Source organism: Nomascus leucogenys, chromosome 9 (assembly GCF_006542625.1).
Source record: "Nomascus leucogenys isolate Asia chromosome 9, Asia_NLE_v1, whole genome shotgun sequence".
In the NCBI taxonomy this organism is placed as follows: Eukaryota; Metazoa; Chordata; class Mammalia; order Primates; family Hylobatidae; genus Nomascus; species Nomascus leucogenys.
In genome coordinates this window covers 52,747,104-52,759,805 of record NC_044389.1, presented here as the reverse complement: position 1 = coordinate 52,759,805, position 12,702 = coordinate 52,747,104, and the positions used below count along the sequence as shown (strand labels likewise).

The following is a 12,702-nucleotide window of genomic DNA, read 5'->3' as shown; positions in this document are numbered from 1 at the left end:
GGGTTCCCCTCCTCAGAGCCCAGCCTTTTAATCATAACAGGACAGAAGATTTCCCTCAGAAGCATTTATATAAATGAATACATTTCAATGAGCTATCCCAGGCTACATTTCTAAATCTAGAACTGTTTTATGGCTTGTTTGTGTGTTTCTTCTTCTTAAGTGTCAGCATTGATATTTTTGAAAAGTAAACAAAAAATCACTAGACTCATCTTACCTCTATACACATGCCCTGTGGTTGCTGAGCAACAAATGCCGAAAAGAAATTCCTACAAAATAGTGAGAATGAACTCGACTGGATGATTTTACAATAAAGATTGTGATGACAAAGTAACCAGGAAACAAATGGATCCGTCACATGTTAATTAGTTTAGACATGTGAGAATAAGATGAGGGAAAAAATCATGCTACAGTAACCAAGCATAGAAATGATTACATACATAATATGTTTGCGTGGACAACATTCTATTTTATTTCAACAAATATATGTCCAAAATGAAACAACTCCGACAAAAATTATACTAAAATCCTTCCAAAATTTAATCTATTTTCTAGGAAATAGTGATAATTGACATAAAATAATTGGAGTCATTATATATTTTTAAAAGTTTTTCTAAAAATTATGATTAATATTGTACTTTTAATTTCTTCCATTGACTTTAAAATATTTTGTCATAAAGTAGATGTAAATATTTGCCAAAATTCTGTAATCTCTTGATTACTACTATGTAATAACTTTTAGTTAGAGCCAAATAGTTCTAGGTGTTTAGTATAATAATATACATCATACATAATAACTGGATACTTATGTTTGGAAATTTGATTTACTTCCCTGGAGTTTTTAAAGGCTCATATTTCTCCATGGAAGCCATGTGTTGCCATGATTGCACTAGATGGAAAGGAGGAAAAAAAAAAAAGCACTTTCACTAAGTTCCTAGATAAATTTGTTCAGAAACAAACCAACTTGTGACTGGTTGGATAATTCGAATGCTTAGAACTCAATATTAAAAACTCATTTGTAGGCACCATTAAAATCCTACAAGAAAACCTAGGCAATACCATTCAGGACACAGGTGTGGGCAAGGACTTCATGTCTAAAACACCAAAAGCAATGGCAACAAAAGCCAAAATTGACAAATGGGAGCTAATTAAACTAAAGAGCTTCTGCACAGCAAAAGAAACTACCATCAGAGTGAACAGGCAACCTACAGAATGGGAGAAAATTTTTGCAACCTACTCATCTGACAAAGGGCTAATATCCAGAATCTACAATGAACTCAAACAAATTTACAAGAAAAAAACAAACAACTCCATCAAAAAGTGGGTGAAGGACATGAACAGACACTTCTCAAAAGAAAACATTTATGCAGCCAAAAAACATGAAAAAATGCTCATCATCACTGGCCATCAGAGAAATGCAAATCAAAACCACAATGAGATACCATCTCACACCAGTTAGAATGGCCATCATTAAAAAGTCAGGAAACAACAGGTGCTGGAGAGGATGTGGAGAAATAGGAACACTTTTACACTGTTGGTGGGACTGTAAACTAGTTCAACCATTGTGGAAATCAGTGTGGTGATTCCTCAGGGATCTAGAACTAGAAATACCATTTGACCCAGCCATCCCATTCCTGGGTATATACCCAAAGGACTATAAATCATGCTGCTAGAAAGACACATGCACACGTATGTTTATTGTGGCACTATTCACAATAGCAAAGAGTTGGAACCAACCCAAATGTCCAACAACGATAGACTGGATTAAGAAAATGTGGCACATATACACCATGGAATACTATGCAGCCATAAAAAATGATGAGTTCATGTCCTTTGTAGGGACATGGATGAAATTGGAAAACATCATTCTCAGTAAACTATCGCAAGGACAAAAAACCAAACACCGCATGTTCTCACTCGTAGGTGGGAATTGAACAATGAGAACTCATGGACACAGAAGGGGAACATCACACTCTGGGGACTGTTGTGGGGTGGGGGGAGGGGGGAGGGACAGCATTAGGAGATATACCTAATGCTGAATGAGGAGTTAATGGGTGCAGCAAAACAACATGGCACATGTATACATATGTAACAAACCTGCACGTTGTGCACGTGTACCCTAAAACCTAAAGTATAATAATAAAAAAAAGGAAAAAAAGTACATAAAAAAATTTAAAAAATAAAAACTCATTTGTAAATTGAAGATAAATTATAAAGCCTAATCTATTGTTTCTGTGTGTGTCACATGGAACCATGAGAATCAGCATCAGCTGGAGCCTATTATAATGAAAATTCTTAGTCTCACTTTCCAAACTTGCTGAATCAGAATCTTGGGGTTACACCAGAAACTTGCATTTTAACAGTATCTCTAGGTGATACTTTCTGTACTGTAAAGTTTGACAAAACACATAATCAACTCACAAATGCATTATTTGTCCTTAGACTTCATCCCACAAATAGAACTTATGGCTTAATGTGTCAGATTTATTAGGAAAGTATTTATAAGGTAACGCTTCTATGTTGTAATTGAACAGTCCTATTGGAAATAATAGTTATTCTCTGGGTAAATACAAAAACATAAATTATTTCTTAAGGCAAATAAATAATTCAATTCAAAATAGATTTATTCTAAGCACTGGAGATACAAGGTCTCTTCTTGTGCTCAAAATAATACCATCTCTCATCACTTCTTAATGGAAAAGAGATATATAGTTCAGTAACTTGAAATATGTCTTACTTTGAAGAGTAAACACTGCTTTGGATATGTTTGAGTTGTCAAATGTTTTCTCCCCTTTCTTCTTTCCTTCCTGTCTTTCTCCTCTACTTTTTTCACTCTTTATTTCTTCACTAACAATTTAAACAACAATGTAAGGCACTGTTGTAGTACTTCCATAATATTCATGTTCTAGTGAACACAAAGCAAACTAATAGTCCAAAGGCACTGACAAAAAACAAGTACCCAGTAAAAATATTGTTATATTTTAATATAACATTTTACAACTACAATCAAACTTAAATCATCTATATTTTATGTTGGAACACCAAAATATAGGCATTATTTCACACACCGTTTCCTGTTTCCCCAAGTTAGGGAGTGTGGGAATTGTGTATGACAGTTTGAACAAACATAATGGACTGGATACACAGGAGTGACCTTCCCTCCAGGAACAGTAGGCCATTTTGGAAGATTGATGAATCAGACATGTCTTCATCTTCACATTTTATAATTAAATAAACCAGGTATCTAATTCTTTATAACCAAACACTATGCTCTTTGAAAATGCAATGCCTTTCATTTATAAGGGAAATGGGAAAAAATAGTGAAGGCTTTATAACAAGCATGTCATTAAATTGATGTCTTAAGGATGCAACCAATGAATAGGTATTTCCGGTCACATTTATGCTGGGCTTTCCTCCTATTCTTCTTGTTTCTTATTTTCTATTTCTACTATGAAGAAGTTTATGAAAAATTCTATGATGTTTATTTGAATAAAAATATCTGATATTCCAGTTTCCATATTAAGAGGAAAAATACTTCAAATGACTAATGTGAAGCAACATTGGACTGTATTCTACATAGCATGAAACATTCATGACACTGGTGATACAAAGTAAATGCTCTTTTCTGCTTCTAAGGAGGTTACAGTTTAATTTATAAAACATACAAGGTTAAAGACAACTGCACATCAATCTACAGGAGTGTTTATTATATTAGTCTAAATTGAGAGAAGAAGGAACTCTTCTTCCCACACATGAACTGCAGACTTTGGACTTATCAGCTTATTGATTTTAATCAATTATGAAAAGAAATGAAATCATACAAGAAAGATGTGTACAACCAGAAAAAAAGAAGGTTGAGAAAAGATCCCCTAGATGACACTGATGTAGCACGTGACAGAAAATAGAAAGCCCATGAAAATCTCTGAGAGGGAAAAGAATAGTGTAGTATTTTTAAGCAGTATACATACATAATGGAAACAAAAGGGATGAAATTTCAAGGGGAAAATGTTAATCACAATGAATAAAAGTTGTAGTGAAATAGGGGATTCTGTAATTTCTTTAAACTACAATTTAGTTACCCACACCATGTTATAATAATAGTTGAAAGTGAATTAAATGGAAGTCTGTATTTCATATATTAATATATAATACGAAATATGATTTATATGTTTATATATTATATTTCATATATATGAGAAATTAAAAATATAAATTATTTAAAGGTAAACATTAAGTTGTTTTGTTATTATTTTTAGCATGATAGTATTCATTTGAAAGAACATCTTAGTTTCAAAAATTTCTCTGAGAATAAAGGAGAAAATGCAAAACAAAGAATAATGAAAAAATATCTTTGGAAAACATGAGGGTCATTTTCACCTTTAAGACTTTGAGAATTAGAAATCTGATCAGATATAGATTAATTTATTAAAAGTGAGAGTAAGTAGTTTAAGACACTTATGCATAATGAATTCATTTTTCTCTTCAAATACATACATTGTTATTATTATTATTATTTTGAAATTGACTACTGAGTGAGATGAGTTGGATCCTTCAGAAAACGAATATTGGGGCAATTTATTGTAGGTTAATGAAAGAGGTATTGCATCAAATACATGGAAAAAACTTGGTGGGCAATGTTGTACTCCAAATTTAGAAAACAAAAAATCACATTTTTTCTATATATCTAGGTTTTGATAAAGAAACATGATATAAAATTTAGGGATTTATAGGATTGAGATATTAGCAAGTAGAGTTACCTAAACCCAGAAGCTAACTAGAGTTGTTTGAGTTATTGCAAGCATATAGTGAATGAAAAATATGAAGTACTGGGTTAGAGGAAAATGAAATAAATTTTAAAAGGAACACATAGAATAAAACGACATAAAAATAGGAAGAGCCCACAGATTTCTGTAAGGCCCAAGTGTGGATATCTATGATTCAACCCTTGATTCCGTTCCAAAATATAAATAAGATTATAACTTTCTCCAATGTCATCCATCTCAAATCAAAGACTTAACATGGACCACAAAGCTTTAGTTACCTGCATATCCCTTACGCTGTGACGTAATTTATTTTGATCCACTTGCCTTCTCTGTCCATATTGGTCTCCTTGAATTTGTCCCTAATGAAACAAACATGTTTCTATCACAATAAATTTGCATTTTCTATTTTTCTGCTGGAAAATTTATTTCTCCATATTCGCTCTCATGCTTAGTTCATATCTTCCATAAATGTCACTATGTCAGAGAAGCTCTTGTTGACTATCCTGTTTAAATTTGTTTCTGTGCCCTAGACATGCTTATACTTCTTCAGCACACTTATCATTGCCTAAGATATGTACTATTTATTTACTTTGTATCTGCATCTCCCAACTACAATGTAAACTCTCCAAAGACAGGACTTTTGTCTCTCTTTGTCTGCAGCATCCAGAAGAAGGCCTGACAGCTGGGGTCATTCAATAAATATTTCTTGAATAAAAGTCATTGCTGAAAAACTAATGGAGGGCATTAGATGGTTTACATGCAGAGTGCCTACATACTGCTGTAGAGTGACATAATAGTTATCTCCTGACCTACAGGGACTGAGATAAAAAATGTGAGTGCTTTGGAGGCTTAACAACTGTGATGTGGCAAAGGAAACCATGGGCAAATCAAATCTTGGCATAAATAGCTCTAATAATAACTGAGTTTGAGTACCATGTTTGTAACATATAAAATATGACAGACTAAATTATAAATAAGGGCCTCTGACATTATGTGCTTCAATCGGTGCTAGTCAAACTGGGAAAGAAGATGATGAAAGAAATCATTGTTCCTATAAATAGAAAAGAGAAAAATAAGGAGCATACACGTAAGAATGTGCTTGAAATTTATTGCTTTTAGAGAAGAAGTGATTTCTATTATTCAGAAACAGCACTGAAAACGGCTTAACAGTTTAAATTGCAATTATATCATCAAATGACAATTGAAAAGGCTACTATCCTGAAACAAAGAGTATACAGTAAATTATAGTCTGTTTTTCATTTGCATTGCTCTTTGATGATTCTTCAAAAAGTGGTAGTAGTGTGATATGGTATGAAGGATGAGAATATGAATGTAGAAGTGGTATTTGCCAATCAAACCTGCACAGAAAAAAAAAAATAACAGATTATCTGTAAATTTTTACTCCTGTAAATACATTTATATTCTGGCCTCGTACAGACTAGATATTATATACAATTATAGTTTATAAAATGCAGGGCCCAAAATAATATTTGACACAGAGTAGACAATTAAATGCTTATTAAATTGGTACCTGAATAAATAAAAATTATCATTCAGCATCTACAATTTAAATTCAAATTTAAGTTGCTTTTCAATCATCATACTTTTATTCTTCTACTTAAATGTAGCCTACACATTTCATTTATATACATTTCCCCTAAATCATATTTCAATACATCTTTTCTTGATTAAATGTCATCAGCTATTACCTAAAACCTAGAGGATCAAGTTCAGGCTCTTCCCCATATCATTAATGGCAATAGAGAATTGAATTGGAATATAATCTCCCAAATGCACTGAAAAATAATTGAAATCTTTGGACTATTTTAACTTTGTAGAACAATCCTCCCTTATCTCCAACAGTTTGCTCTATTTTGTTTTGAAATATTATTTTTTCATAGAATTTAGAACATTTAATGTTGTGTAGAGATAGGTAAAACTGACTTTCTAAAAAGAAATTGATAACATTTCCATATTTTCATAGCATTTCATAGCATTAACATAGTATTATGTTAATAATTTCTATAGTAATTGCTCAGTAGAGTTACTTAGGGTATAAAATGCAAATTTCTCACAAGTTCCCAGATGGTTCCCAGATGGAAGCTTCTCCAAAGATTGCATTTTGGGAGTGAAAACTTTAAGCAACATCTAGGTACAGATTTAGTAGCAGGGAAACCCTGCAGTTATAACTACAAACCTTTCTGATCAAGAGATTTTATGTGATATGTCTTTCAAAAGTGTCACCAATTCTAAAAAGCACATTTAAGTGTTATCATAATACACAATTTTTTGATGAGAAAACTGAGGTTCAGGAGCATTAGGAGTAGTTCAAAGTCATGAAACTAGCAGCTGTCAGGGCCAGGATACAAACCCTGGTGTTCCCCACCCTATAACCCAGCCTTCTAACCATAGCAGGACAGAGACTTTATCTCAGAAGCATTTATATCAATTAATACACTTCAAGGAGCTATATAGCTGGCTGCTTTCTTATACTGGAACTGCTGTTGGTTTAATGGCTTGTTTTTGTTTTTCTTCTTTTAACTGTCAGCACTGGTACAGAAAGTAAAAAATGTCACTAAACCCATCTTACCTCCATAATCATGTCCTGCAGTTACTGATAATATTAAAAGGGATATTGTTGGTATGGTGGTTGGTATGGTTGTGGGTATAGTTGTTCTGGAAATTGCTGGTAAGGGCCAAACCCATTCTGTATACACACAAGGAGAAAGAAAATTGCAGAAAATTGAGATAATGGCAGTGCAAGCGTTTTTATTAGAAGCTTAGATTGTTAAAGTTTTAGGAACTTACATATTACTTATAAGATTTTTTTCCAAACTTTTAATTAGATTTTTCTTTTTGGTTATAAACACATTTTAAAAGCAGGTAAAAATGACTGAGTATTTACCTTTGTACAGTGTATTCACAGTTTTGTGGTTTTATTTTACATGCAGGAACACTGATTATAGGCTACCACTCCAAAGAGGTTTTAAATTTTCTTCAAAATACTATCTCCCAGCAACCATTTTACCCACCTTTGAGTATTATAGGAAGGCGACATTTACTAAATTCAGCTTATGTGGTGTTTCTTCAAGTCACTCTTTTAATGAGCTTACTGTCTCTTATGATTCCTACATTCTTTAATACTTCTTCCTTCTGTTAACATAAATAAGTATCATCTCTTTTAGAGCATCTTTTTATTTGGCGTTATTTTAATCCATGTATACACTATATTAGTTAGGAGATCTTTTGCAACCCTATCATATTGACATTATATGTCAACATACTGGGACATCAAGATACATACATTAAGAAAAATGTTAAAGAAATGAAATTTGCTGTCTCATTTATCATGGCCTGTTTAATTTAATGAGTTTATCACCTTCAAAAAAAATCAGAAGGTGCACATTTACCATATTTTATGTGTAATTATTAGCCTTTATGCTCCATGAGGCGTATATTATAATTAATAGAATTAGAATTTCAACTATTTTTTAGATCAATGTGATTACTTAGGATATGATACTTGAGGGCTCAGAGAGTGACTGATTTCTTCAGGTTGGCACTACGAGTTTCAATTTAAATGTTGTTAGGACACAATACATTTGTGACTGTTACCTGTGTATCATAAATAGAGGAAAACAAAGCACACTTTTGCAACTACTACACATATTTGAGAAACAAGTATTGATTCTCCTAGAAGGATTAGTAATCAGAGAATACAATTTATTTGGACTACATAGCATTATCAGAGAATACTTACATTGAATCTTCCAAATCTACGAAAAAATTTCTGTGAAAAATGAAGAAAAGTTTAATAATTCAGTACAAATGTAGGGAGGACAAAGCTGAAAACAAGTTTTCCAGTGAATGAAAATGACTCACCTCTTCAGATGAATCAGCTCCCTTAGAAAACAGAAAATGAGACAATAGTTAGTATCTTAATGTTATAATTCCAGATTGAGTACAAAAATGAACTCAGCAGCTACAGTTGTGAGTAAACAGGATGTAGGCAAATCATCGACAGACACTAAATTAGTTATTTTTGCTTCATGACATCTTTAAAATGAGTTAAGAGTATACTTTTCTGTAATTAGTGTGCTATATTCAAATATAAATTATTTGGATTTATACTTCTTTTGTGTGTGAAAGGGAGTAAATTGTTATCACTGGTGAATGAAAAGTGAAATTTTATAGTTTTTTCATAAGAATATGTTCTCAGTAGCTCAAAGGCTACTTACATATAACTTTTATTTACTGACAGAGACAAGCATTATGTTTTTCTCTGTTTTCCTTACATTTTTATTTTTTGTTCTTTAGACACCTATCCTTTTATAACAAATAATGTGCAATACTGTGATTTTATAATCAAATTAGTTTTTGAAATATCTGTTAGGATTTGCCAGGTGAGTTGAAGTATTTTTATTCTTTCATGGGCAATGTCCTACTAATGTCATAGAAAGACAAAGAACAGGAGAAAGACAAGGAAGTAGAGTAGAAGAAAGAGCTCCAGAGAAGTCAAGTGCTTTACCTAGTGATACACAGTAGTAAATGACAATACAAGCTGGGAACTCATAACATGTAATAGACCTGAAGTTTTGTTTTACAGTTAAAAATAAGCAGCTTTATTTTAGAAAGTGTGTGCTAAATAATTGTGTACTAATTTTAAGTTAGTTTTGCAAGGAATGACTTGAAAATTTCTACTTTGACATCTTCTAATACTAGGATTCCACTCAAGTTCACCTAGTTCATTCCTGAGATTTCTAGCCTCAGATTGTCTAGAACATTACATGTTTAAAGATACTTTTACAAGCTCTCAGTTGCACATATTTAAGAAGTTCAGTAAAACTTTCTTTTATTTCACACTAAGCTAAATATTCTTTAGTGTCTGTAGGTGAAGAATGACTATTTATTCTAAATCCTTAACTCATGTAGGTTAATACAAAAAAAAGTTCATATGGAAACATTTAAACATATAAAACTGTATTCAGATAAACACAATATATGCCAGAACACAAGGAATAGAGAGACTCTTGGGATAGGTACTGAGAACATGTTCTTCAAATGTCCTGATATACTTACAATCATGGAAACCATGAGAGCCAAGATGAAGGCAAAGACAAGGAACTTCATAGTTGGCTGGGTTCTCTGAAAACATATGTGGAAATTCAGTATCACATTTTTTCTTGCATTCACTCATCAAAAGTTTTTTGATTATGCTATGCTCCAAAGCACTGGGAGACACACTCCAGATAGAATGACAATTAAAACCCATTGCCTGACATCATGAAACTTGGAGACTTGTTGGAGACATTGATAAGTAAAAGTGAGTGCTCTGATATGGAAATGCTAAGGCGTTAGAGAAACACACAAATCAACACCTTACACAGACCAAGAGAATAGGGGTATGAAGGTAAAGAAGAAAGTAAAGCTTGAGTTGGATTATGTGGGATGAGTAAAGGGGTGTTGGGTGACTGCAAGAAAATGAAAAAGAGAGAGGATACCATGCTGAAAGTGCAAACAATTCAAAATGTAGGGAAGATAAAACTGGAGACAACATGATTACTCAGGTTTTGTGACATTATGGGGCGCCTTAAATAATGACATTAGGGATGATATTTAAGGTACAGTGTAAAGAGATGTTTGGATGTTAGAATGACCAGCAATGGGCAATCGCTTTATAATAACGTTACTGAAAATGACCCAGATTTCTGTCTTGAGAGTTGCAAAAGTGGTGTAACCTTCAGATTAGAACATTAATGATATTGGGTAGAGAACAATACAACTGATAAGAAGTCACAGAGAAAATATTCATACCTCCTTTGAGAAGTCGAATTGGTGAAGATGACTTAATATTTTAAATGATCTCATTCAACAAAATTAACCTAATCTGGGACTGTGATATGTTATCATAAACAGTATAAGCCAGTTAACCCAGTTCCTTTGTTATTAAACAAAAAAGTTAGATTATTTATTTGTAAATTATAAACATCTAAATAAAGACATTTTCAGTGAAACACATAATTGCCACAAGACTTACAAATAAATGACATTTTTACCTGTTTGTTGAAAACTATAGAGTAATTCATATAAAGGTAATGGTCTTCATTATTCTAATCTCTTTTACCAATAACTTGTGATAAAACATTACGAGAATATTTTTTACCTAATTATAAAAAAATTACTGTTATTAATAACCCCAAATCTCCAAAACATAAAGCAGAACTCATGATTTATGGGATTTGCTTTGTTACTTATTCACTGATTTGCCTCAGTTATTTAAATTGAAATTTCTGGCCAGGTGTGGTGGCTCATGCCTGTAATCACAGCACTTTGGAAGGCCAAGGCGGGCAGATCACCTGTGGTCAGGAGTTCAAGACCAGCCTAACCAACATGGAGAAACCCCGTCTCTACTAAAAATAATAATAATAAAAATTTAGCCGGGCATGGTGGTGAGCGCCTATAATCCCAGCTACTTAGGAAGCTGAGGCAGAAGAATCACTTGGGCCTGGGAGGCGGAGGTTGCAGTGAGCCGAGATTGTGCCATTGTACTCCACCCTGGGCTATAAGAGCAAAACTCCGTCTCAAATTTAAAAAAAAAAAAAAAGAGGAAATTTCTGGTATTAGAGTAACCGTAAAAATAATATGTAACTGGGGGTTTTTCTATCACCTCATAGCTAAACCTACCCATCAGTCATTTTATGATACAAAAAGCATATAAACTTTAGTGTTTTTTATACCTGTAAATTTTATTGAAAGTATGGAATCAAAAAATGCTCATAGAAGAGTAGTTTTCTTTACTAACCTTGATAAACTGAAAGATGGATATATAGACATAGATATATAAATATATATGTAATGGTTTTAAAAAAATATTTCCCCAATGAAAAATAATAAAAATATGAAATAGTAACATCTTTCTTTTCTGCCATATCACAACTGAATGAAAACAACTTAAATAATATAAAATAGTAAGGTGGTAAAGCATGACTGTTATACAATATTTTTTATTATGCAGAATGACATAACTGTTTAAAATGATGGAAAGTTAAATGAAAAGGTAGTGGGAAATGTTTACTTATGGGAAAAAAGTAAATTTTTAAAACTTAAACTTGTGAAACAATATATACGTTGGCAAAAAAGAGAATGTATGCTATTTTCTTAAAATACGAACTTTGAATTTAAGTTAAAGGTAAAAGTAGTAAGTAAGAGAGTAGATGCCAGTATGTAGACAAGGAAATAAAAAGCTTTTTAGAAAGTTCCATCAAGAGAGAAGCTGGAATATGTCTCCATATTCCACATTATTTACTCTGCATGATGATTGCTGATTTCAATGTATGGTTATTGAGATTCTCAACTTACCTTCAGATCCTAAGAGGCACATCATTTCTCTCAATTGTTTCTTTATGAGAAATTATCATTACATAAATACACATTTTTATAATTAGTTTTCAAAAGATTTTAGGAAGCAACACTCAAGACTAAGATATCATATTCGATTATACATGAACATATTACCTTTTACCCAAGATGAGACTACAGAAGTAGTGAAGTTGAAGCGAAGCGTCAAGAGATGATGTGCTTCCCTAGAGGGCCAATGTATTTAAACACTTTGAAATCGCCCATTTGTTTTTGTTAAATAATGGCAATTATGAGATCACATTATGGAAACTAAAAGTAATGCCCAAAATCTGTCTCTACAAATGATAAAAATAACCGTAACAAAGTGATTTTGCAATAGATGATTGTGAAGACAAAGTAATCAGGAAACAACTGGACCCATCACATGTTAATCCCAGTGTTAGTCTAGCCATGAATGAGTCAGACGACGGAAAAGTATGCTGGAGGAAACCAGGCATAGAAATGATTGCAGTGATAAAGATGTTTCCACAAGTATGTGTCCAAGGTGGAACAACTCTATGACAAAAATAATACTTACCATGTT

At 32.5% G+C, this 12,702-nt stretch overlaps 1 protein-coding gene across 2 annotated transcripts; it reads right to left on the bottom strand.

The window, feature by feature from the left end:
- Window positions 1–5,731: 5,731 nt before the first annotated feature.
- On the bottom strand, window positions 5,732–12,335 carry STATH (statherin). 2 transcript variants are annotated; one of them, XM_004088983.3, is made up of 6 exons: window positions 12,276–12,335; window positions 9,840–9,905; window positions 8,643–8,663; window positions 8,521–8,550; window positions 7,351–7,467; window positions 5,853–6,118 (listed from the first exon to the last, which is right to left on the bottom strand). In XM_004088983.3, the coding sequence occupies exons 2-5, from the start codon at window positions 9,888–9,890 to the stop codon at window positions 7,384–7,386; spliced, it is 186 nt and encodes a 61-aa protein (XP_004089031.1). In that variant the 5' UTR covers window positions 9,891–9,905; window positions 12,276–12,335; the 3' UTR covers window positions 5,853–6,118; window positions 7,351–7,383. The 2 variants fall into 2 exon arrangements, with proteins under 2 accessions (XP_004089032.1, XP_004089031.1); XM_004088984.3 differs by lacking the exon at window positions 8,521–8,550 and having other exon boundaries at window positions 5,732–6,118.
- Window positions 12,336–12,702: the final 367 nt, after the last annotated feature.

Bases quoted from the DNA above. Each gene is read 5' to 3' on its own strand.
- STATH (XM_004088983.3), bottom strand. From the start codon at position 9,890: ATGAAGTTCCTTGTCTTTGCCTTCATCTTGGCTCTCATGGTTTCCATG. The intron at 8,664-9,839 runs GTAAGTATATCA...CTGTTTTCTAAG, and splicing joins CTCTCATGGTTTCCATGATT to GGAGCTGATTCATCTGAAGA. The intron at 8,551-8,642 runs GTGAGTCATTTT...CATTTTTCACAG, and splicing joins GAGCTGATTCATCTGAAGAG to AAATTTTTTCGTAGATTTGG.